Consider the following 27251-nt stretch of genomic DNA (forward strand, 5'->3'; position numbering starts at 1 on the left):
CAATTCCTGGAATAGCGGGACTATCATATGTTGAAAGATTGGAGCGACTGGGCTTGTATACCCTTGAGTGTTGAAGGATGAGAGGGGATCTGATTGAGACGTATTAAAGGACTGGACACTCTGGAGGCAGGAAGCATATTTCTGCTGATGGGCGAGTCCAGAACCAGAGGACACTGTTTAAAAATAAGGGGTAAACCATTTAGAACAGAGTTGAGGAGAAACTTCTTCACCCAGAGAGTGGTGGATATATGGAATGCTCTGCCCCAGAAGGCAGTGGAGGCCAAGTCTCCGGATTCTTTCAAGAAAGAGATGGATAGAGCTCTTAGAGATAGTGGAATCAAGGGTTATGGGGATAAGGCAGGAACAGGATACTGATTGAGGATGATCAGCCATGATCATAATGAATGGTGGTGCTGGCTCGAAGGGCCGAATGACCTACTCCCGCACCTATTGTCTGTTGTCTATTATAATTCTAGATATAGCAGGTTATGGCTATAGTTACATTAGAGAAGGATGAATCTATATACTTCATATACCCATGCCCTCATGAGTTTTCTTGAGAGTGGCTCCACTCCCCCCACATGGTGCTATTTATATTCAGTGAGTGCACCTTCATAACATTATTGCAAGGTAGCTCCAAAGTTCTAAAGTCCTTACACAATAGTGGGCAAAGTTTAAAAACAAGGGGTCTTCCTTTTAAGATGGACGTGCGATGCAATAGTAATGGCATAATCATTGATGATTTGCAACTATTACACTGTAATACTTTTGTTCGTCCCCATAACACAAACATGAATGAAACACTGACCACATTGTACTGAAGAATTGAACGAACTGCTATTACAGTCCCCAATATCTACATATGTATCCCTCAACTCATGGGCATGTATGTGGGGAGCTCAAGCCAAGCAATGTGAATGTACTGTACCCTCGGAATGCCATGTTGCAAGTGGACAGAACTCAGTAAGATGGAGACGGTGAGCTTTATTCCATTAGATCATATGCTATAATATGGTAATGACAACAAGAACACGCCCTTGAAAGGTGCAAGTTGCATCATCCATCTGCTGCAAGACTAAACAATAAATGAGAGTTCCTTTTCTCTTAGATAGTCATGTGTCTTTGGAATTCTCTTTCACAGAGTGTGGAATATTTTTAATGCAAAAGGTGGATCAACTCCCTTGTTTGTGCAGGATCTAAGGTTATTGGGATGGGCTGGAATGTGGAATTGAGGTGACAGTCAGCTCAGCTTTGATCCTATTGAATGCTGAAGCTCCACACATCAAACGGCTTACTGATTGTCTGTGTACATACACAATTGACTGGACGTCTAGTTAGTGACACAGAGTGATGGAGTGATGAGAATTCCTGCACCAGCTGAGGTTGTCATCAAGAATTCTCCTTCTCAACCTCTCCCATCATCCGAGGCATGGTGACTCTTGGTTAAACCACCACCAGTCATCTCTTTCTAATGATAGTGTAGTCCTATGGTCTGGTAAGACTATGACAACATTACCTTCCCTTTACAATATACGACACCTGTAGCTGATTTTGCTGCCTCCCTAACCCAGTCAACACCAATAAACTGCCATGCTGATCTGGCAGAGTTCAGACGTGTCACCAAACCCAGAAACGTTCTGTCTCAAAGTTAAAATATATTTTCAAGCAGAGCCATAAGGGAGTTTTCAAATTAGATTTTGAAATTTCAAAATTGCCAAACTTTATTTGGCATAGATGAACTCTGAGGTCATTCCCAACCCTATTTATTACACTAACGTTGGCAAAAAGTCAATTACATTTTTATATTAAATACAAAGCATCATCACACCAAAGTGTTATCAAAGCTGGAAATAGAATTATAACTTGTTCATAAATAATTCAAAACACTCCCTAATTTTGCTTTATTTATTTTATAACAACCTGTGTTTATTTAGCATCTTGAATGCAGTAAAACGTCTCACGATGATTCACAAAAGCACAATCAAACAGAGGCTTGATTCAGGAGGAGACAATGACAGGTTAGTTGCAGTTTGGTCAAAGTGTGACATGCTCAGGAGCATCATAACAAGGACAGAGGGAGGACAGAGAGAGAAAAGAGAGAGGGAGAGAGAAAAGAGAGAGGGAGACACAGATAGAGGGGGATGAGGGAAAGAGAGAGATGGAGGTGGTTAAGATGAGAACTTCAGAGTTTAGAATCTAGGCTGCACTAAACATCCCACTGAATACATCTTATTCCAGATGGATTTTCATGTAAATCTGCTAATTAAAAATGGAGAGTTTGCAATTACAGTGAGGCAAGGTTTAGTGCAGTCAGTCCCCAATTCTAAATGTGACTATCACAATTCATAACCAATAAAATTGACAGGACATCCAGATGCAAAGTACTGAATATGTGATTGTCTTTCTCTCACACCCGGGAAAAATAATGCTAATGCCTTAAAGACAGAAAATACGCAATGGGTTTCTGTCCATGTTCCACTTGACATTAAAGTGAATTGCTGCTGGTCTCCAGTTCTTTCCTAGTAAAATGCCTGGCACAATCACAGAAACATTATCCAAATCCCCTTTGATATTTGAAGGCACATGCTTGGACATTCTGTATCCATTTGCAAGTAAACATTGCAGTGTACATTTTGTCCATGCAATGTGTCATCCCAAAGGAGCAAAACATTAAGTGCACATTTTCATTATTTTCACAAAAGAAAATAAAACATAACAGCATACCAGCAAACAAAACATCAACGTTTGTTAGGAACTGTGCTTAAATTTTAATAAGAATGGGACACTTGTAGCTCCAACAGTTAATGAACTAGAATTAACTAGAATTAACTAGAATTAACTAGAATTAACTAGAATTAACTAGGGGGAGGCCATGGCCCAGTGGTATTATTCCTGGACTGTTAATCCAGAGACCCAGATAACATTCTGGAGACCCAGGTTCAAATCCTGGCACAGCAGATGATAGAATTTGAATTCAACAAAAAATAATTCTGAAATTAGGGGTCTGATGAGGACCATGAATCCATTGTCAATTGTCAGAAAAGCCCATCTGGTTCACTAATGTCCTTTAGAAAAGGAAACGGTCATCCTTACCTGGTCTGAGCTACATGTGACCCCAGACACACAGCAATGTGATTGACTCTTACCTGCTCTCTGGGCAAATTAGGGATGGGTAATAAATGTCACCTTGCCAGCAACACCCATAGCCCAAGAATGAATAAAGAACAAAATTACTATTAGTGCATTGCAAAAGAGCTCACAATCTTTGGCTTTTTACAATACTTGAGGGCACCGTTGGAAAGGGCTATCACTTGCTTTTGGTTGAAATGCATATCAAAAAGATTAGTGACCTTGTTACAGTTATGACCTCCTCAATTTGACCATCTCCCCAAAACAACTGGGATTACGAGACCAGACAAGGGAAGGATTTCTTCTGCAAAGAACCCATCGGGTTTTTAATCACCATCTGGCATTTTCACTGTCAACTGTACTGATGCCAGCTTTTCATTTCTGAATTTTGTTTGATTGAAGATGGTGTTCCTCATAGGAAATCAGGAACTCAGAGCTAAAATTTATGAAAGTGCTTATGGTGGCTGTCTGGGGCTGGCTACACATTAACCAAGACTACAACTTCACAATGTTTGAGGTTTTGTGGACTGTAGCAAAAGGAATAACAAATGTAAATCAAGAAAATGCTCTCAATCCCCTGAATAGTTGGGTTGTAGAATGCACTGCCTGGAGCGTGGCAAAGACAGGTTCAACTGAACATCAGATGATTATTCAAATGGAGACAATATTCAGAGCGATAGGAAAACAACAGGAGAATGGCACCAAGTCATAATGCGCATTGAGAGGAGCTGGCAGAACGATGGGCCAAAGAGCCTCTTGTGTGGCAACTGAGATTCCCCTGCCCTGAAGGGGACAGAGTCAGTTGAAATTGGCAAGTTCCATGTTCTGTGTGGACTTTCTTGCGCTCAAACCTACTTGAGTGACTCATGTACAAACGGTGAGCTGGCAGCCCAATGCTGGTACTGAGGGACACTGCTGTAGGTGCTTTCCTTTGGATGTGACATCAAACTAATGCTCCGGCCTGCTTTTTCAGGGGGACTAAAGCAATTCCATGGCACTCTATCGCTGTGATGTTTTTTAAAGATTACATTTCCTATAGTGTGAAAACAGACCCTTCGACCCAACAAGCCCACACCGACCCTCCTAAGAGTAACTCACCCAGACCCATTTCCCTCTGAATGATGCATCTAAAACTATGGGCAATTTAGCATGACATGACCTGACCTGCACATCTTTTGGACTGAGGGAGGAAACCAGAGCATCCGGAGGAAACCCAGGCAGGCACAGGGAGTGTGCAAACTCCACACAGACAGTCACCAGAGACTGGAATCGAACCCGGGTCCCTGGTGCTGTGGGGCAGCAGTGCTAAACACTGAGCCACCGTGCCACCCATTGCCTGTAGTCCTGGCTTAGACTGTCCTTTTCACTGCTGCTCTTGGCCAATGAAAAATATGACCTAAGTATTCAAAGCTCTTTATCGATCAGCTTGACACCAATTCTTAATACACAAGACTAGTTAAGCCAAGAGTGCATTATCAAAGACTGATCCTGATCTCCATTAACGTCCATACACATGTTCTCTAAACTCAAGTTTCTGAATGAGGAGGACGCACATTCAATGATCTTCTCCCTTCTCTTTAAGTCAGTGGCGACAAGTTAATCAATCACTACCACTACTAACTGTAACCATGCTAGGGGTTAAATGTGGATCCATCCTAATTTCTCAGCACTGTGCCTGGCATTTTTGCATAAATTTGCATCTGGCACAATCACGTCATCTAGGCAGCCCCCAAAACCATTCCAATCCTAGACAGGGCTCCGACAGAGACTTGTAAAGAGCTCCCTCCCTTTTGTTTGGCTGGCTGACCATTCAGTGTTCTTGCATTTGCTCGGTGAACTGCAACAGATGCTGTACAGGTTAGCAGTACCCTTCCAGTACTGGCATCTCATCGCCTGGCACCAGGAGCTGACGTCACATCAACACAAAACAGATCAGTCTCGAGGAACGAGAGCTCCTATCGAGTTGCAAGAGTGGAATTATTTTGGACAAGCTACTGACTCATCACTGCCCAAGAATAGCAACTGGACAGTCAGTCAAAGAGTTCAAAACTAGAGCAAAGAGTTCTCGATCACTAAAATACACTCAGAGGTTGAGGGGAGAGAATAAAAAGGGTCGAGCGGATTTGTTTTCCCTGCAAGCTTTGCTACAACTCAAATTACGCAAATCATGACAGAATGTTTATAAATAAACTGAGGAGATCACCACAAATCAGTAACCCAAACCATTTTTGGAAGTGCAGTGGCTCTGATTCTGCTACTAGAAACATTTCTAACACTGTCACATTTCGGTCACTTATTCAACCCTTTCAGTAGTAAAATGCACATCAGTAGCCACAAAGAAATTCTCTACAAAATTACCACAGTCCCAGCTAATTATTCTTGTACATTGTGATCAAGATTAAGAACTTAACTTCAAATATTAGATCCCACTGAAACATAGAAAATAGGAGTCGGAGTAGGCCATTTGGCACCTCAAGCTTGCTCCACCATTTAATATGGTCACAGCTGATCACCCATCTCAGTGCTCTTTTCCCACTTCCTCCCAAGACCCTTTGATCCCAAAAGAACTATATCTAACTTTTTCTTGGAAACCTTCAATGTTTTGGCCTCAACAGTTTCATGTAGCAGAGACTTTCACAGCCTCACCATTCTCTAGGTGAAGAGATTTCTCATCTCGGTTCTAAAAGACCTGCCCTTTATCGTTAGACTGTGACCCCTGGCTGTTGAGAATATCTTTCCTGTATCTACCCTGTCTGGTCCTGTTAGAATTCTATTGGTTCCAGGAGATCCACCATCACTCTTCTAAGGCCTATTGTATATGGTTCTAACCAATTCAGTCTCTCGCCAAAGGTCAGATCAGATATCCCAGCAATCAGTTTGGTAAATGTTCTTTTCACTCCCTCCATAATCTGAACACCCTTCCTCATAATAAGACCAACACTGAAGATATCACCATTTCTCAAGCTGTGTAGTTCAGCACAATCAATCAAAGCTGTTCCAACATGACCGCTGTGCTCAGTCTGAACTGTGAGCTTGAATTGAGGCTTTAGTCCAAATTCCAGGCTCCCTGAGCCTGGGGAGTGTTGCAGTTGTTTCAAAGTGGTGTTAAACCAGAGGCTCATTGGCCCTCTCAGGTGGAAGCTAAAGAGCTAAGGATGCCATTGGCAGAAAGGGCAGGTCCCATTATCTGCAACATCCAATAAACCTCAGCAAATCCAATTACTTAGCCATTATCACCTTGCTGCTTTGGGGTGGGGGGTGGGGGGGGGTTTACTGTCTGCAATTTGGTTTCTGAATTTCCTATGTTAGTAGGGTGGATACATTTGAAAGTGCTTAAAATGATCAGTAGGTTCTTTAGGAGCTTGGAAGTGGGCGGGGGGGGAAGGGGGTCAGAGATTTTTTTAAAAAACGGACCACGTAAATAAGGGAGGTACTGTTTAACACGTAAACAACAAAACTCACTGACAGCAAGACAGAATTTTGTTGCATTTGCTTTCCTGTGTTGTGTGACATAGGAGAGGAGATGTGGACTGAAGGAAATTGCATCGTTACTCTGGATACAATAACTTATCAGGTGCAAAAGCAGCTACATCATCATGACATCAGATCACTTGGACTGGAAATGGGTTCTGTCAGGCGCCATGTAAAATGCACTGATATCTTTCCACCCCGGAGGCTCCATGCCTTGTTCCTGATGAAGGGCTTTTGCCCGCAACATCGATTTTCCTGCTTCTCGGATGCTGCCTGACCTGCTGCGCTTTCCCAGCATCACTCTAATTTAGACTCGGATCTCCAGCATCTGCAGTCCTCACTTTCACCTCCATGTAAAATGCCTCTCCTCTTTATACAGTTATCTTCAATAAAGCATGTTGCTGCTCACTCTCAAATATGTAGACCGCCTGTTACAACTGAAAGGTCATCTCAGTAATGGAGAATATCAAAAGCAGAGCCACTTGACATACTTGAGAAAAAGGATAACAAAACTCATCAAAAACAGTGCAAGCACACTTGCCTAGGTTTTGATTGAGCAACTAACCTCAAATCGGTCGGCAGGCAGGGTGGTTATGCTCAAATTAAAGAACTTAAAAATTTTCTCTCCAAACCCATTGAGAAAATTTCAATTAATGTTACAACTAAATTTCAGTAGCTTGCGTATTACAAAGCATCAATCAAGGAACCAAAACTGATACCAGACAAGTAGCCTATTTATAGGTTAGTAATGTGGTTACTATATATATTGAAACTCATCAGGGACTGTCAAAGATTGGAGCGCGTCATGGAAGAATTTCTACAAAGCCTCACTGACAACAATAAAGTGGGAAACCTAAATCATCACTTAGTCATTCTTCCCATAATCTCTGTGCTTTCATATAAATGGAAGTCATCCCCTATCAAACTGGAACACAGCTCTGAGTGAATGTAGCAATGTGTTCTTCTTTCCTACCTACTGTAACACCAATCGTTTCCTACTCTCTCATTACCCACCACCAATCCTGCCTTCTGCCCACCACCACGCTTCCCCCCCCCCCACCCCTACACACACACACACACACACACACACACACACACACACACACACACACACACTTCCATTAGGAACAGCAGAATTAAATAAATACAAAGAAAGACTAACATCCATCCAAGTCCACCCATTACCATGCTAATAGTTGCACAATTCAATGACAGTGGAGTTGTTGGCTAATCACAATGATTGATTATTTAGTCCATTACAGACCCAGATACAAGGTGACAAAAACTTCCAAGGATGAAGAGCTTTCAGACCATGGGTGCAAATTCATCTGTTTCTCCCCAAGCCATGCTAAAGTCACCACATGTCAAATCTAAATTGCTCACAAACTGGATCCCAAGATTTTATTTCCTGAGAGAAGACCAAGGTATATTTGAATTAATCAATAGAAACTCCTTCCACCATATCGCCCAGGAGCCTATTCCATTCATTAACCACTACTCACTGAAATATTGCTTCCACACATTAGTTTTGAATTAATCCTCTCTTCAAATGCAGTCTGTCTCCTCTGCTTAAGCTATACTAGGTTCAAAAGTACTACAGAAGAGGAACAGATATTTAGATCCTCTGGGCTGTTTCGCAGTCTACACATTTTTAGATCCAAACCTGATCCCATCTGGCCATATCCTACTCCTCCTCTCACTTCTCACCTTCATTCAAATCATAAAACTCAACAGAAGCTCACTTCCAATTCAATGCTGACTAAAATCTGACAGGAGAAAAAGTTTGGACTGCAGATGCTGGAGATCAGAGCTGAAAACGTGTTGCTGGAAAAGCGCAGCAGCATCCAAGGAGCAGGAGAATCGACGTTCCTGAAGAAGGGCTGATGCCCGAAACGTCGATTCTCCTGCTCCTTGGATGCTGCCTGACCTGCTGCGCTTTTCCAGCAACACATTTTCAGCTAAAATCTGACATACTGCACCATACTGTTCAGATGATGATGGGTTTATGAAGTTAGTTAAGTTATGCTGTCACTGATAAAGCTACAACCTGATTTCCGTTTGTCAAATCTTTCTATAGCCTTGCCACCTCCTTACGTCTCCTCCTGCTCTACAGTCCTCCAAGATCAGTGCTTCGCTATTTTGGCCTCTTGCACATCTTTGGCATTCATTGGTAGCCATGCCTTCAGCTTTTGGGTCCAGAGCCCTTGAATTCCGTCCAAAACACACACAACCACTGTCTTTCTGTAAAGGTGCGCCTTAGAATCTACCTCTTGACCCAGCTTTGTCACCTATTCTACATATCTCCTTATATGGAGCTCAGTGTCAAATACTATTTGACAGTTGCCGCTTTCACAAGCTTAACGGCATTGGAAGATACTACAGAAATGCAAGTTGTTCGAGCAACACAGCAATCGAAAAGACCGATGACAAAGTTCACCACACTGCAACTGCAAGAAAACAGAGTGAAACTACATTGACCAGCAGTAGCCGGAGCTGCTGGAACTATACGTCAAATATGTAACTCATCATTATTAGTTTGTATGTCTTTGTATGAACTTGACACTGATTAGCAACATAACTGCTGGCTCCCAATAACCTGCACAAGTCTACTTCCATTCTGGAACATGAACGGGAGAGTGCAACCATTCCAGAACGTTGACATAAAAACATTTCTATCACTGGTCTATTAATCAGATTCCCATGTGCTTTAGTTTTGATATTTTCAAAGAGTCACTTGCCCAAGGAGCAGTCAATTTATAAGGAGAGGGGTAGGAGAAGGAAATGTTAATGCCTCAGAAGTGCCAGTGACCTTTATGGAACCACTTATCAACCCTTTGACCACATTCCTGGTGCGCGTGGGAGGGATGGTCAGTTAGTGATGCCAACAGCATGAGTTCAACTCCTACACTGGCTAAGGCATAAAGGACTCTCATTCTCAACCTCTCCACTTGCTCACAGTGTGGAGATTCTTGGGTTAAATCACCACCAGTCATCTCTAGTGACAGCAACCCAATGTCTGGGGGAGCAATGCAACTTCGCTTTTACTTAGTCAATTTACTTAGTCGATTGGAGTTAAACAAGCGCCTTGTAACACAAAATATTTATGCTTTTATTTAGAATGGAAATGGGAGATGTTGGCTGTCCAAATAATGTTTTCAGTACAATCAAAACTAGGCTTGTGAATTGTCTGTTGTGTGAACATCTTGAATCAGGGTATTTATGAGAATGGATTGCAAGTACAGCATATTTTACAAAAGCAATTATTCGAAGAATAATGGCAGTGGAAGAGGTAATTCTTAAACCCATGGCTAAATACAAATAGATTTCTTGTTGCATTAATAGGCCATTGTCCCAGCCTTCTCTCTGATTCTTCTCAACTACTGCCATCAATTGAAACACCATCTCCCTGCTCAAATCAAAATTTTCCTCAAATTTAAGGTGCCATTGATCACTACTTATTGCAATCCTATGGAATGTGGGTTAGGAGATGTGAAAGTTACTCTGCATCATATCGCCTGCGTCCATTCTGCATGGTAGACCAGCTTTTGACACTGCAGAACATTTTTGATAACACATTTAATTTGCAGCAAATGAACAGAGAACTATCCAATTGTTAAACAAACATTGCATTGAAAACACACTGTAGGGCAGGTTAGAACATCCAGTGATAATGCCAGATATTAAATAACTAAAGACAAAGCTCCAGTAGAAACCTTATACCTCATCTCTTAATAAACTAGGGATTCAAATCCTGAACAATGCCGTGAATCAGGAAATAATCTGTCCCCCAAAAGCAAATCTGTAGCAATTGAACAGCAATAACGGACTCATGCTGCACAGCAGAACTATGATGATTAAGCTCAGTGTTGATTTTACACTTCGCCAACCACCCTCAATTAAAATAGCAAAAGCGTAGCCAAAACTTGCAATTAAGCACAGACTAAAATCCATCCTCTGGAGCTTTATAGGAGATTTCCTTCGAGTCAATAGATATTTACATATTTTCAGTGTACATTGTCCAGTAATCTCTCAATTTTAAAACTTCCATCCTTATGATGGAATCCCTAAATGGCCTTACCACTTCCTACCCTTTTAGTTTTGATGGCACCTCCAGCTCTATAATCAAGCGGTGTTTTTGCTAGACTTTTAATTCAGAGACCCAGGTAATGTTCTGGGGACCTGGGAGACGGTGGACCCTGAGTTCATTTAAATAAAAATCTAAAATTTAGAGTCCAATGATAACCATGAGAGAGTTGTCAATTGTTGGTTTAAAAGAAACCATCTGGTTCAGGAATGCACTTTTGGGAGGAAATTCTGCCATCCGTACCTGGTCTGGCCTACACATGGCTCCAGACCCGCTGCAACATGGTTGACTCTTAACTGCCGTCTGGGCAATTAGGGATGGCAACGTATGCTGCTCCAACCAGCAATCCACACTTCACGTGAATAACTTAAAAACCTGTTAAGGACATCTGCAAACTGCCAACTCAGGCCTCTTGCAATTTTCACCGTCCCACCAACATCGACAGTACCTTCTGCTGCCTAGATCTTAACCAACGGAATTCATTCCACAAACCCCTCATTCCTCCTCTTCAGTTACCTACCTCTTTGACTAAGCTTTTGATCATGACTCCAATCATGGCTGCAGAATGACCTCAGTTTAAGCTCTCCAATTGTCCGCAGCCTTTGATTCCATCAATAAAACTTGGGAGTTAGCAACAAAAACCAAATCAGATACTCTATTCTCAGCAAAACTTGAAAGTTTTGTAAAACGTACCGGTGTGGGTCTGACGATGGCTTTCCAGGGCATCTTCCTTTGAGAACTGTGCTCCACATTGATCACAAACAAAGGCCTTTGCACCTGCTGTAACAAAGAAAACAAAACAGTTTAAGACAAAAAGTTTTGCAAGATAACACACACACACACACACACACAACTGGATCTCTGCACACATCTGTCAAAGAGAAAGGTATTAGATAAATTGGTTGTCAGCTGCAAGGCAGACAGATTGAGTTACTCATTGAAGTTTCTTGACAAAATGTATGCACCCAAAAATCAAGTGTTAACACAGTGCTTCTGGGGCACATTTTATTTCTGAAATGTTCACGCCTTTCTGGCCCCTCAAACTGTTTATCTACCGTCAAGCTTGACAGGTGCTCAACATGACAGGTTAATATCGATCGAGCACTTGGTCATGACAAACTAAACTGTTTCACTTTGAAACTCAACAACTGGCCGAGAGACAGAGGGGACAGAAGGAAAGAGGAAGCTAATCTACCTATAACGCCAGAAGAAATTGGAACCAGACAAGGCCATTCAGCCCAATGAGCCTTCTCCACCATTCAATATGATCATGGCTAATCTAACATTCTTCATGCCGAATTTCCTGTATTGTCCTCATAACCTTTAACTCCCCGACTAATCAAGAATCTATCACTGCCTTAAGTATACACAATGACTCTTCTGTGACAAGGAGTTCCAAAGACACTCAATCTTCAGGAGAAGAAATTAATCATCTCAGTCTTAAATTGGCACCCCTTAATTCTGGGATTATGCCCTCTCCCACTAGGGATTCATTATGAATTCAGTCATGAGAGGAGGTTACAGTATTAATGCTGAGAGAGAGGAAGAGTTTGCAATCACAAAGCATCTTTCAGATCCACCTGATGATCTAAAGCGCTTTCCAGCTGAAGCCCCTTTTGTAACTGTACTGCTACAATGTATGAAATCCAAGAGTTAACCTGCGCACAGCAAGCTCCCACAAACAAATAAATGATACAATCAAAATTTTTGCAATTGTTAGGGGATAAATAGTGGACTGGAAGCAGGAGTGAACATTCCTTGTTCTTCTAAATAACAGTTTTCCGTCCATCCGAGGAGGAGGACGGAGCCATGGTTCACTGTTTTGTCTAGGAGTTGGTATGTCTGTCATTGCAGCACGCCTTCAGTACTACACTGCAGCAATTACACTGAATTCAGGCTTGATCCCACACAGCTTTCTGACAAAGAAGCGATTATGTTGACGACTGAGCCATGGCTGATAATACTGATTACCAAACACTTAACCAACTAAGAGCACAGTAAAAATGAATCCGACTTCTAGTGCAATATTCTTGGTCTGAAAATGCATCCTAAAATTACCTTTTAAAAATTACCTGGACACAGCAATGTATTGGATAATATATCACTCAAACACATTCATATTTACTCCAACCCTCACCAGACCAGAATTTGTGAAGTTACCAACACCTCTATCTCATAAATAATTTTTTTTTTTAAATCAAAAATGAGAAATTCAGAAAAATCTCCTTCACTGAGAAAGCGGTGAGAATGTGGAACTCAATACAACACCAAGAATGATTAAGCTGAATAGCATTGATGCAGTTATGGTGAAGCTAGATAGTTACAGTCGGGAGAGAAGAATACAAAGGGATTTGGTGGTAGGGTGCAATGAAGACAAGGCATGGAAGAAAATTGCATGAAGCTTGAAAACCACCACAGTCTGGTTCGGCTGAATGGCCTGTTTCTGTGTCAGTAAACTCCATTTGAGTTGATACAATTAGGATGTAAACTGAACCATGCATCTGTCCATAGACAGGAAACACCAGGACAGGCCCAGAGGTGGTCAGACCTCCTGAGTAAAAGGAAGACAGTGTTAGACAGACTGCTAACACTGAACTGCTCACTCTCTGTAGCAATGCCTAGCCAGAACAGCACAGAAATGTTCTCAAAATAACTTAGACTTCTTTTTGAAAAGGTAAGCGCCAGTACAGAATTAAAGCTAAGTGTTACACAATTCTTATACAAACCACATTGACAAATGTTAATTTTGAAAAAGGTGTGGTGTCTGTAGGTGAGATTATCAAAAGAACTTTAAGTGCAATCAAGTCTTTGTTGCTAAACGTGACTGTGGCTGTAATGAGCAAAACAGGAAACTGCTTATCTGATCAACAAGCCAAATCTTTCACTGAAAATGAGACTACAAAGTACTAGAATGGCAATGTGATAGAAAATAGTCACCAAGTGAGACCATATCAAAAAAAAACCGTTACTGTAGAATGTAAAGTTAAAAGAATTCATGTGTTTCAAGTACACTTTCTATGGAACGTTTAGGACAGGGAAAGTTCATCACCAATGATCCTTTTTCTTTTTCAGAATTAACCCGTTTCTCACTATTTTGGAGTGATTTTAAAACTGAAACAGAAAACTAAAGCTGTGTTGTTCTCTTTTTGCCTTTATAAGAATCCATACCATCCAATCTGCATTGGTGTCGCCAGTGGCTCATTAAGCATCACATGCGCAAATCCCACTCCAGAGACTTGACTAGAAAAATCTCAGCCCATCCCTCCCAGTACCGTCACTGAGCAATTAACAGGCTCAATGCATGAAACTGAGATGGATATGAAATGATCCTTCCATGAATATCACCAAACCACATTAACCCAACTGCTGCTTGATACCTTGAAATACACAAATTAGGTTGTTATTTTCCGAATTTCCACCACAAAAACACTTTACAAATGCAAAGAGCCTTTTTGGTACATTCTGTGGTCACAAAGGTACCATCAAAATGCATTTTTTTTTCTCTTATAATGGTTAGCTAATCTTGGATAGACTACAACAAGCCATTCACACATGGATGGAGGGAAGGACAATGGAACAGTCAAGGTACTGTTCATGAACGGTTGTTTCAGCCAAGGAATAGATGGATCAATTCACCGCAATCCCAATGTGCATCTTATCTAGAGTAAAAGACAATTGTCGAAGGATAGCATGGTGAATGAGGAGAGCAATCATCATATTACATTCCCCAATGTTATATTCAATTTGTTGCAAATTGCCTCAGGCAGGCAAAAAGACCATGAGTCATGAAAAGGTCCACAACTTCAAATTGTTTTGCCAAATAAAATGCAGGCGCTAATGGTGGCACTTCAGTAAAGATGGACAATCTCTTTTGCACCTTGTGTTCTCAGGATAGACAATGGGATCAGCAACCATCTCAAGCTTCATCCGATTCCTAATCTCTTATCTTCCAGGACAGAGGAACAGAACCAAGAGAATTGAATGCCACACACTAGACTAGCACCTCACTGGGCGGCAGGGTGGCACAGTGGTTAGCACTGCTGCCTCACGGCACCAGAGACCCAGGTTCAATTCCCGTCTCAGGCAATGGTCTGTGTGGAGTTTGTACATTCTCCCCGTTTCCTCCCACAGTCCAAAAATGTGCAGGTTAGGTGATTTGGTAATACTAAATTGCCCGCAGTGTAGGTGAAGGGGTAAATGTAGGGGAATGGGTCTGGGTGGGTTGCCCTTCGGAGGGTCAGTGTGGACTTGTTGGGCTGAAGGGCCTGTTTCCACACTGTAATTAATCGAATCTAATCAAGATCCAGGATTTTCCCTTGATATTCATCCAAATTGTGCTCAATTTTCCAGAGGACCATGGAATAATTCAGGAAAGGAGGAGGTCATTTAGCTCAAAATGCCAGCGCTGGCTCTTTGAAACAGCAATCCAATTAGTCACTCTTTTCCCTTCTTCTCCACAGCCTTTCAATTTTCCCTTTCACCTACCTTCCCTTTTGATAGCTGTTACCCTCCTGTCAGATCATAACTTGCTATTATAAGAAACGGATCTCACTGATGCCTCATTCTATTGGAAATCTCTCTCTTCTGGTTAGTAAAAGGCAAATGGAAACAAATTCTTTATACTCATATTCTCAAAATAACCTTACATGATTACGAATCTCCCTACCAGCTCTCCCCTTAATCCCTCAATTCTATGGTTATTGATTTTTGTTCAAATAAATTCTATATAAGTTCTCATACCTCCCAAGGTCTGAATACATAATCCATCACATTCTTCCTGTTATGGAAATAAAACCCTGCTTCTTTATTCAAAACCCAAAATCCTCATCACCCGCAATCTATCCTTTCTCTTACAACTTTCAATTTTCTAAAATTAAAGCTCTATATTTCCCATTAACTGGAATCGGATGGATCTCATCAGCACATTCAGCCTTGGTGATATTCCACACTGAGTCAGAGTCAGACAGCATAGAAACAGACCCTTCAGTCCAACCAGTCCATGATGACCATAATCCTAAACTAGTCCCACCTGTCTGCACATAGGTTTAGAGGGATATAGGCTTTCATATTCATGCACTTATCCAAACGCCTTTTAAACATTGTAACTGCACCCGCATCCATCACTTCTTCTGGAAGTTTGTTCCACACATGAACCACTGTCTAAAAATAAAGACTCAAAAATGAAAAAAAAACCTAGAAGAGCAATATCAGAGCCAAGAAGTTCCATCTATCTTTGACAAAAAAAGTGGGCAAGCTGTTGTTTTGCTCAAGGACAAAAACAGGCCCCCTAATTCAAAGGTTGGCCCGAATTCAATGAAGAACTAACAAGAAACCTATTTACCTGTCGGGTAGTTCAAATCAGGAACTCTTGAGGAGCAGTGGAGGGGAATAGCATAGATACATTCCAGGGAAGGACACAATGAGAAAGGAATTGGAGGTTATTGTGACAGGGTTCAATGACATAGGGCAGACAAAAAATGGTGGAGTATCATTCTTTTTGGCTGAATGGCCATTCCTGTGCAATAGATGTTATACGATTCTATGTGGACATACCTATGGCTGCTTCACTAAATTAGAACAGTGCAAAACAAGATAAGGAACCAAATATCCAGAGACACTTTGTTGAAAGTAATTCCATTTGCAAAGGGAAGCAGGAGTTCAATCACGAGTTTGGATTGCCATTTGGTTGTTTTCCTCAAATGTTTGGCAGTCTACATAAAGTCTAAAACAGCCTGAACAGATTTCTGAACTCATTCCCTGGCTAACACTGAAACCAATTAACTTTATTTAAACAGTTTGATGAAAATAAAAAAAATCCAATAGCTTTTGTTTCCACCCCCCCCCCCCCCACACCTCCCCAGTTGGGAATTGGTATGTCAGTTGGGAATCTGAATATCGCTGACAAGAGAGACCAGTTGCCAAAGATTTTTCAACTCTACTCTTCAGGACACAAACACAAGAATGCCAAATTTTGAACCATCACAACAATTTAGACGACAGGAGAAAAAAGGTGCTAACTGCTTGACAGTCAACGGATTCATTCAGACATTGGCACGGGTGAGTCATGGTGAACTACAGGCTCCCCAAGCTCTCAGGTTAAAAAATGCAAGACTTGAATTTATCCTTTTTGTTTTCTGAAACTGGATCCCACATATGAACGCATGCTGCTTTGCATGAAGTAAATCAAACTTGCAATTTTACGAAAGGTCCGACATCCAATACAATTGTGACAAAGGGGACCAGGGTACAAAAACTATTCTTACATCACCAGCCCCAGTGAGATTCAACAGCCCCAAATACACTAATTTAGGACTTGCAACCCTCACTGGGAAAGATTTTAGGGCACCTTGCTTAAGACATTACCCTCATGTTGGTGGAACGGTCAAGAACCAGAGGACACAGCTTAAAAATGATAGACAAACGAACAAGAGATTAAATGTATCTTAAGCAGGGAGTGGTCACAAACTGGAATTCCTTGCCTGAACGTTGAGCAATCAGATCAGCCATAATCTGACTTAATGGCGGAGTGGGCCTGAGGGTCTGCCTTCTGCGTGTTTGTATGTAGTGGAGGTAGGATTCACTTGTTCTTTAAGAACTTGAATAAGTAATTGAAAGGAAAATAAGAGGACTGCAGGGAAATTGAAAGGCTAAACTGCTCCTGCAGAGAGCCAGCACAGGTGCGATTAAATGAATGGCCTCCTCCAGTGCTTTAATTGCCGTATTCAAATGATCCAAGCAGCTGTAAGAATGAGCCAGCTTGCATTTTGTTTTATTCATTCACAGGATGTGGGCATCACTGGCTAGGCCAGCATTTACTTCCCATCCCTAATTACCCAGAGGGCAGTTAAAAGTCAACCACATTGCTGTGGGTCTGGAGTCACATGTGGGACAGATCAGGTAAGGATGGCATCAAAAATAAAGTCACCTCTCTATGTCTCCCAGGCACAAAACACACTTGTAACTATTCTCTAATCTTCTGATTCAGTGTGAGGAATACTTGATGCTGGCATGGACTCCTTTTAACTCAGGTGCAATGTTGTACTTAAAAAGTGAAGGATTTATCAATTAGTTTCATTCTTAGTGCCATCTCCACACGGCACTTAAATCAACCATCTGTGCTTTGCATTAATTCCACCCTTCAGTACAGTTGCAGGAATGTCTGTTTCCTGTGCCAACCTCAATGACTGTAGATAGAAGCACAGAGCTTACTGTCACATGGCGTGTTCATGGTTCCAAATCTATACTGAACCTTAAAGTGTGGTTAGATTATCAAACAAGTATTAAACATCCCCTCAAAGTTGAGCACAGTCATTGCTTGCATGACTGACCTGACCCTTCTACCCCATTCAGATTATCTTGTTACTTCTAGAGCAGAAAGGAAAAATAGTTGAAGTGTTAGAACACTTTTCACAGCTTCCATCATCCCAGTGTAAGATATACAGCTGTCAATTTGCACCCAGGAAGTTCCCGCCAACAGCAAGTGACAATGGGCAGAAAGTCTGGGGCAATGCTGGTGATTGAGGAATAAATATCAAGCAGGACTCAGAAGAAAGATCCCCGCTCAGTTTCAAAATCATAGCATCTCACATGGCCATCTGAGGTAGGGCGTCATTTCTATATCTCACCTAAAGGACTGGACATTTGACAATGCAGTACTTCCTCGATACTGCACTGGAGTGCCAGCCTAGACTACCTACTGACAACAGCAGACCCACAGAGGCACGGAATCACATGACAAAGATGCTTTCCTTGGGTTCCTTTGGGGATGATTGTGTTGCCCCCTGCAACAGACACTTGTCAACCAAAAGGACTGACCAGCAAAGCAATTTTTCACTTCAGGTTTGTTTACTAACTCTAGCTAGGTGGAAAGCTCTGTCAGGAAAGAACATTTTATTTTCTACACTATAATATGGCAACACTAAATCATACATGCCCCATTGACTTTGCTGCATTTGGTAACATTAGCAACTCAGATTCTAAAGGAGGCAAATTTATGAAGTTAGCACGTAATTTTGGGGTCTTATACACAACCCTCTCTTTCAATGCTCTAAGGGAAACCTATTACACATTCCAGATTTACCCTTGACAGAGATAGACGGAGGATAAATTGTGACGTTACCTTTAATAGCTCACTTAAATGCGAATGCAACCTTCTCTTCAAAACATTAGGTATTAAACACGCCAGTTTGCTTACAGACTAAAGAGTGATGCAAAGTACAAAATAATTGTTCCATTAAGTACAATATGTGAGAACACATCATACAAGAAAGTCCATAATGGGCCAATTACCCTTTGGAGTGAACATAAAAACTTCATTAATTTTTTTTTAAAAAAGGTCCAGTCTTTGAAGCTCGCTTTCATCCACTCCTGCAAAACTATGACTTTTTTTTGAAGAAAGTTAAACTCAAGTACTTTTTAGATTCCTGCTTTCATTCTGTTGGAATCAAACTCAGCTCTACAATTCTTCAGATGCAGAAGTATTATAGATTAGATGTCTATTGACAGCAAGGTGATAAGAACACAGAATAATGATGCTTGCAAAACCCTGAAGTTAATATTCAACATGGCCAATTAGATAATCGAATAACCCTATTAGCTTCCCATTAGAAGCAACTGCTGTTAACTCTAATAAAGGAATTGGAGTATTTCGGCTAATAAAAAGGAGACAACTGATCCCATGTGTAAATAAAATTCGTATTTGAGGACAGTAACACTATTGAGGATATGATTAAAACACATGTTGGTGAATAAAAGGGACAGGTCTGAACAAATATTGATCTCTTGAACAACATCACAAAAACCACATTATTAGTCACAGTCACATTTCGGTTTGTGGGAGCTTGCTGTGCACAAGTCATGCCCCATCTCTCCTACAGCAGGGACTGCACTTCAAAAGTCCTTCAATAGCTTCATGATAAGTTATCTTCCATATTTTCTGAAGATAAATTCGGTTGTTGTGGAAACCCACCTTCTCCAAAACAATTTCTGGTCCAATTCCTTAGATTGCCAGAACTTGCCCCATATAGCAATGGGAGAGAAATGTCAAAGGTTTTTCATTTTTCTTGCATCCATTTTCACATCAAGGCATAGTTTGAGTTGTTAACAGACCCAAGTGAAAAGAGGAAGTAATGCAGATGTTATTATGAATTCATTAATTCCATTTTAGTTATGTTTGTTCGTAAAGCAAATATTGGCCTATTTAAAACATTTCAGAACAAACATCAATCACATTTCAGGTATTTTCAATCATTTGGTTTATAAATGACAGAATTGAAAGTAGCATAATTACTACCATTCTATTAGAAATAAGAAATGCCATTATTTGTCCTTTTAAAAAGCTGGTTAACCAACATAATGATACGGTCAGTTCTGCTATAATGTGGTAGTTCTGCTCTCGTGCAATCCCGTGTTAAAAAAATGATGTAATAGCAGCACCATTTGAACTAATGGGGCTGGAACTGCATTATAACCAATACATTCTTTAAAACTTTACGCTTTAGAATCAGTGCCCCCAATTCGTCAATCGCGTGATAGTGAATTTATGTTAACAAAATGCGCGTTACAGCAGAATGTAGTTACCTGATTCTCTCCACAGCATTGTTTCCATTTTATTGACTCACTGTTTCCAAGGGTATAAGTTAGTCACCTGTGAAATTTTCCACGCAGAAACATAATAGATTGCCCTGTGTATACCATGTAAGAAAGCTGGCTTGTACTGATTAATCCGAGTGAGCTGATCATAACTTTCATGCTCACTCTCAAATCCCTCCCTCAATCATGTCTCAGGTGATATCCACCAGTGTTGTATCCCTTAACGGTAATATGATACTTCCTCCATGTCTTGTCTATTATCTGTGGTCAACAGGCTTCTTCATTATACTCTTCACTTTGCCTCCAACTCCCAGCTTACAGCAAGCTCCTGGCAATCCTTCTGGCCAGCCAGGTTGATGGTTTCCTCCCCAACACCTTTCTCTATTTCCCTCTTCATCTCCACACTCTATGTTTTGTTTCTTGGAGATGAAGAGCAGGATCAACCTGAAAGCTGCTGTTGGTCATAAACAAGCAGTCCAGAAAGTGCAGCCTTGCAATTCACTCTGTTTATGGAAACGACAATCTGATTTGTTATTCCTAAAGCCCCCAATGTGTAGATTACATTGTAACAGTTACCACAGAGGACCCTCCTCAACCAGAGACATGGTGATCCTGAGATTAAATCATCACCAGTCGTCTCTCTCCAATGAGAGAGTAGCCTTCTGTTCCAATAGGACGATGGCAGTTTATTGTATGACAATGATTCATGGCCAATGGTATGTTTTGATTATCCATAAAACTAAAGCTAACCACACAGCTCCCTTTTTTTTGTGTGAGGGAACAATTTAAAAAGGAACCAACTTGAGTACAACAAATTTAGACTGCTAAATGGACACAAGAGGGCTTTTAGTTTGATTTGATTGTTTTATTGCCACGTGTACCTAAGTACAGTGAAAAGCTTTGCAAGCAGTACAGGCGGATCTTGATAAGGAAGGACATACAGATCATAGGATGAAAAAATACAAAAATCAGCATTATTTGAAGTTAGGAGAAAAATGAGGACTGCAGATGCTGGAAACCAGAGTCATAACATGTGGCGTTGATGAAGGGTTTATGCTCAAAACCTCGACTCTCCTGCTCCTCGGATGCTGCCTGACCTGCTGTGCTTTTCCAGCACCACACTTATTGACTCATTATTTGAAGTGAGACACTTCATTCATCAATCTAATAACGGTTGTTCTTGAACCTGCTGGTGAGCATGCTCAAGCTTCTGTATCTTCTGCCTGGTCATGGTTGATCTAAACATTCAGTGATCATTCTGATCTCCGCGAATACCATTTTATAATATTACACATTGAAATCTCTTTGATTCTACTAAGCTAATAGTGTTCATTGCAATTTATACTAAGTAGATACAGCAACTTCAAGCAAGAGGCCATTATATGGTCAAATGCCAATACTCCAAAACTGCAGCTTAGCCAGTACCAGCACAGGAATAGCATCTCATTATTAAAATCCACTGATTGACATCATGTAATTGTGATTGTACTGTTGCTACGGCTTGAACTCACCACAATGAGTTATATCTTGCCCATTCCAGTCCAAATACCCTTTAAACAAAGTCATAAATGTTTATGACAATCTACAATTCCTTCTCAAACCTTACATAGTAAATTTCACAAGCTGCCAGTTTGATTGGTTAAGCAGATAAATAGGTCAAAAGTAGTCCACAGTCCCAAATCCCCCTCACTGCTACATTATAATATTCTGCCATTAGCAAAATACCACAGAAAAGAAATTAAAAACTCAAAACATTCATGGGAAAATCTAACTCAGGGAAATATTGTTAAATGTCTGACTGCAGTCAATTTTGGTCCATTTTCTACAAGCAGCTCAATATCATAGAATCTTAGTTCATATAATATCATAGTTCTATGTCTCCCTCCTCATTCTCTTTTCCGTAGAGAACCTAGAATGGCCTTCAAACTCAATTCTTGACATCTTTCAAAGAGCTGTTATCTTTTACCTGTACCTTATTGTTGGATCGATCTTGAACTAAGAGATCTTGGCCTTTTACCTCAGATGCAATCAGAATTTGTTCACTAATCTACCTTTCTCCATTGCAGATCGGAGGTGATGATTGCTCTGATCAGCTGAAAAATGGCATCATACCTCTCTCTGAAAAGACTTCTGATAGTTTGCAGTGCTGTCAAATAAAAAGATTAATCTGCTGGGAAGCTGTTCCATTAGAACCTACTTCCTTTCCCTGTCTCATCCACCATAATTTCACATGATGTTATTCCAGTGAATGAGACTGGAAGAGGAGCATGGATTTATTCAGACCCCTCAGCACCCACCCAACATATTAAAAAAAAGGTACAGTTCATGCCATCTGTGATCAGGCAGAGGTACCTACATTGGAGCACACTCAATTGACATTATCCTTAGTCCAAGATGCCAGCTCTTTATTGGAAATAAAGTGCCCAATAAAACTGAGCATTCTGCTTGGTACAAAATGCATGACCTTTAGCGACTTGACAAGCAAAAGAGAGAGTTGGATTTATTTTAGCACTTTTCATGACCCTTCCAGTCACCTCAAAGTACTTTACAGCCAATGAACTTAATTGAAGTATAGTCACAGTTGTAAATGTAGGAAAAACGGCAGCAAATATGCTTGGTGCATCTCCCCAAAACACCAGCATGATAATGACCAGATAAACAGCATGTGTGGTGTAGGGAAAAATATTAGGCCAGGACACGGCAGGTGACTCCACTCTCAGTTTTCTAAAGAATGTCACAGGTTCCTTTAATCCAGTAAAGCGAGATGACAAGGTGTCGATTTAACATCACATCTGAAAGATAGCACCTCTGACAAGTCAGCACTTCACACTACAGCTCCGGCCTTGGCTTTCATGCTCAAGTTCTGAAGCGGGGCTTGAACCAAGACCTTTAGTGACTGAGGTGAGACTACTACCTATTGAGGCACAGCTGGCCCAGTGTGATGCCTAGTTTGGACTGTTTGAAGCACTCAACAGGACTCCCATTCAGGTGGCCTCCAACCATTCAGTTGTCACAGGAGATGTTGTGTAGTGATGTGGGCAATAACTTATTTCTCAAATACCATGAGTTACACATGAAAGAGACGTAGGTTTGTAAATGTGGTCCTTCTCTTCAAATACAGTAGTACCTCCCTCTGTACCCATTGGGGATACATTCTTAAACCTACCACAGGAGCCTGAAACCACAGATAGAGGAGAACCCATTCATTTCAATCGGAAATTTACCTTCCCAGCAGCACCCCCCCCCACCCCGGTCCCGGAAGGTTCCCTATATGTTGCAGCCATGATAAACCGAGAGTAAGCAAAACCACGGAAAACAATTTTGCGGATACGGGGTTCGCTCTGTATTTGATCAGTTCTGTAAGAACTTTTCTTAAAATATATTCTATGATGCAGCAGCCTCTCATCTGAGAAAAATCTGGACAATTTAAACTTCAGAAAATGATGTTAATGGCAGCATCTGGACATGACAAAGGTTTAGCAAAATCTAGATCTGTGCTGCCATGCCATACCAATTAATTGCTGAATAAACAGCAGTAAACCCAGCCCCACAAAACCTCTCACCATGGTAGTAATCAGTCCCTTTTTCACAACAGCACAGACCATTTTATTGATGAGCGTGCATTACACAAGACTCACCGAGCAGGTTCAGATGGACTGGAAAGAATTATATATTATCAACAATAATTTAAACAGAAACCCTTTTAGGGATGCACAAAAAGGCAATAAATACAAAATGCATGAACATGTGCACAGATGGTACTTCACAATATGCTGCCCGATCAGTTGAATGACATAGTGGTAGAATTTAATCAAACTATAAAGCATGAATGGCAGGTAGATTGGCCTTGATTGCACTTAGCAATTTGTTTATTAGATTAACCTTTGTATATCTGTTACAAATTATTTAATTTGTTGAATTATAATTTGTCTCAAAACTAAACTTTTTTTAATCACACGATTTTTAATGGCTAAGAAACAAACAGGATTGAAGGGACAAATCCAAACTGGCTGAACATGGACTCATGTTACAGAATCAGCACCAATGTCTCATTGATAATCTTCATCTTGACGTTGATCTCCTGTGCTCCTAGCTCTTCACCAGTCCTTGTGCACTCCACACTCCCCCCACCCCTCAGCAGTAATGTAATTTTGTTTATAAAATGATAAAGTACAAAAGGAGGCCATTTGGCATATCTTTCCTATGCCAGCCCGTGGAAGGAGTTTTCTGCAGTTATCTACATTCCCCGTACTGCCCCATGCCACAATTTTCTTTGCTTTAAAATAATCACATGTAAATTTGTCCTCAGTCTTGCTCATGCTATCCTTTCAGGTCACAACTCACGATCAGAAGAAACCTGCAATTGCCTCTGGTTCTATTGCTGATTACCATAAATCCAAATCTTCAGGTTTCCAACACTCCTATTACTGAAAACAGTTTCTCCTCATTTACCGCTTGTGCAAGAGCAGAGGACATGAGGGCACAAACTGAATTTAGCTTGCAATAGAAGCCAAAGTAAGATGCAAGAACGAGTTGGGCTAGGGTCTGATAGGCTCCACCGAAAGTGTGACAGAGGTACATTTAATCAAAGCATTGAAGAGAGCATCAACTGATTATTTAAATAGGAACAACATGCAGTGTTAGAGACAGAAAGCGAGGACTTTGGCACCAAGTTAAAATGCTTGGGCTGAATGACTCTGTGCAGAAACAGACCAATTGTGATTTTCTATCAAACCAGCCCAGATTTCGAACTCTAACACATTTTGCTTTAACCTTCTCTATTCCATGGAGAGCAACCCTCTAAACATACATGAAGCTTATCAACCCACTCCAGTAAAATTGCTCCAACACAAAGATGACCTTTCAAAAAAGCTGAGGTTTCCTTTCCTCATGCACTTGGTCTGCCAGACCGCATGCATTTCCTGCTCCAATACCAGTGTTTTGAAACTAAGGCCATCATACCATCTCAAGTGGAAGGCAGATCAACCTGTGCCAAACATACCGAAAACCAAAACCTGTAATGCAATTGTCAAAGACCTGAAGTGTTACCTGTTTCTTGCATTCTTCATCCAGACGTTGGTATCTAACCAAATGTTCCTCCCCCTACCCCACAGCAGCTTCTATTTTCAAACATTAGAAGTTGCAGGAAGCAAATGGGAACAAGCATGGAACTGACATTGCCATGCACAGAGAAACTGATGCATCATCTCTATATTGCTCCAGGATTTCAAATATGAAACAGTTGGGATGATTGCAAATTTTGCTCTGTGCATTATAATGTGAATACTTTGACAGATTTGATTTTGCTACATCTAACCCACAATGGGAATTGGTCGCATTCCCTGTCATATCACGCCTTAATGTGTGTAATTGAAACTTTTACTGGAATCCCCATGTATAACAAAAAGTGCCACCTGTGGCTCAGTGGGTAGCAGTCTTACTCGCCAGTCACAAGACTGAGTTCAATTCTAATGGCACAAGGACAAAATCTTCCAATATATTATCGAGAGGATGCTATACAGTCAGAAGTACTTTCTTTCAGAGGAGATGAGGCCCTTACCTCATGTCAGAGGTTGGTAGGAAAGATCGTATGACATGATTTTCAGCAAGTGCATTGGGGTCATGCACAAGTCTGGCCAATATTTACCCTTCAATGAACTCCACTAAAAAATAATGATCAGATCATCATCATATTGCTTTTCTGAAAAGTTATGCCAAACTCGAAATGTTAACTTGGCATTTCGCTCCACAGATGCTGCAAGACCTATTGAATCTCTCCAGCACTTTCTAAACATTTATTTCAGATACTTGCATCTAGACTAGAAGAGATTGAGGTTCACAAGGAGAGGTATTAGAAATACTGTAGAGTGTGAAAATAGACAAGTTCCCTGGGCCAGATGGGATCTATCCTAGGACCCTCTGGGAAGCAAGGGAAGAGATTGCCGCGCCTTTGTCATTGATCTTCAAATCGTCATTGTCTACAGGAATAGTGCCTGAGGACTGGAGGATAGCAAATGTGGCTCCCTTGTTCAAAAAGGGTAGTAGAGACAACCCTGGTAATTACAGACCAGTGAGTCTCACTTCAGTTGTTGGTAAAGTGTTGGAAAAGGTTAGAAGAGATAGGATTTATAACCATCTAGAAAAGAATAATCTGATCAGGGACAGTCAGCACTGTTTTGTGAAGTGTAGGTCATGCCTAACGAATCTTATTGAGTTTTTTGACAAAGTGACCAAACAGGTAGATGAGAGTAAACCGGTTGATGTGGTGTATATGGATTTCAGCAAGGCGTTCAATAAGGTTCCCCACTATTATACAAAATGTGGAGGAATGGGATTGTGGGAGACAAAGCAGTTTGGATCAGTAATTGGCTTGCTGAAAGAAAACAGAGGGTTGTAGTTGATGGAACATGTTCATCTTGGTGTCCAGTTAGTAGCAGCATACTGCATGGGTCGGTGTTGGGTTCACTGCTGTTCGCCATTTTTATAAATGACCTGGACGAGGGCTTAGAAGGGTGGGTTAGTTAGTAAATTTGCGGAGAACACGAAGGTCGGTGGAGTTGTGGATAGTGACGAAGAATGTAGTAGGTTGCAGAGAGACATGGATAGGATGCAGAGCTGGGCTGAGAGGTGGCAAATGGAGTTTAATGTAGATAAGTAGGATACACTTTGGCCGGAGTAATCGGAATGCAAAGTACTGTGCTAATGGCAGGATTCTTGGGAGTGCAGATGAGCAGAGAGATCTCTGTGTCCATGTACACAGGTCCCTGAAAGTTGTCACCCAGATTGACAGGGTTGTTAAGAAGGCATACAGTGTTTTGGCCTTTATTAATAGAAGGATTGAGTTCCGGAACCAGGAGGTTATGCTGCAGCTGTACAAAGCTGTGGTGCGGCCACACTTGGAATATTGTATACAGTTCTGGTCACCGCATTATAAGGAGGATATGGAAGTTCTGGAAAGGGTGCAGAGGAGATTTAC

General features: G+C 41.1%; 1 protein-coding gene across 4 annotated transcripts in view; it reads right to left on the reverse strand.

Moving 5' to 3' along the window:
• Positions 1-27251, reverse strand: part of zbtb16a (zinc finger and BTB domain containing 16a) — a 271241-nt gene that overhangs the window by 82938 nt on the left and 161052 nt on the right. For all 4 annotated transcript variants that reach the window (XM_072593392.1, XM_072593390.1, XM_072593394.1 and 1 more), the window contains exon 4: positions 11378-11464. In XM_072593392.1, the coding sequence (XP_072449493.1) occupies positions 11378-11464 (87 nt within the window). The remainder of the gene's footprint in view (positions 1-11377; positions 11465-27251) is intronic.

Source organism: Chiloscyllium punctatum, chromosome 23, assembly GCF_047496795.1.
Source record: "Chiloscyllium punctatum isolate Juve2018m chromosome 23, sChiPun1.3, whole genome shotgun sequence".
Taxonomy (NCBI): domain Eukaryota; kingdom Metazoa; phylum Chordata; class Chondrichthyes; order Orectolobiformes; family Hemiscylliidae; genus Chiloscyllium; species Chiloscyllium punctatum.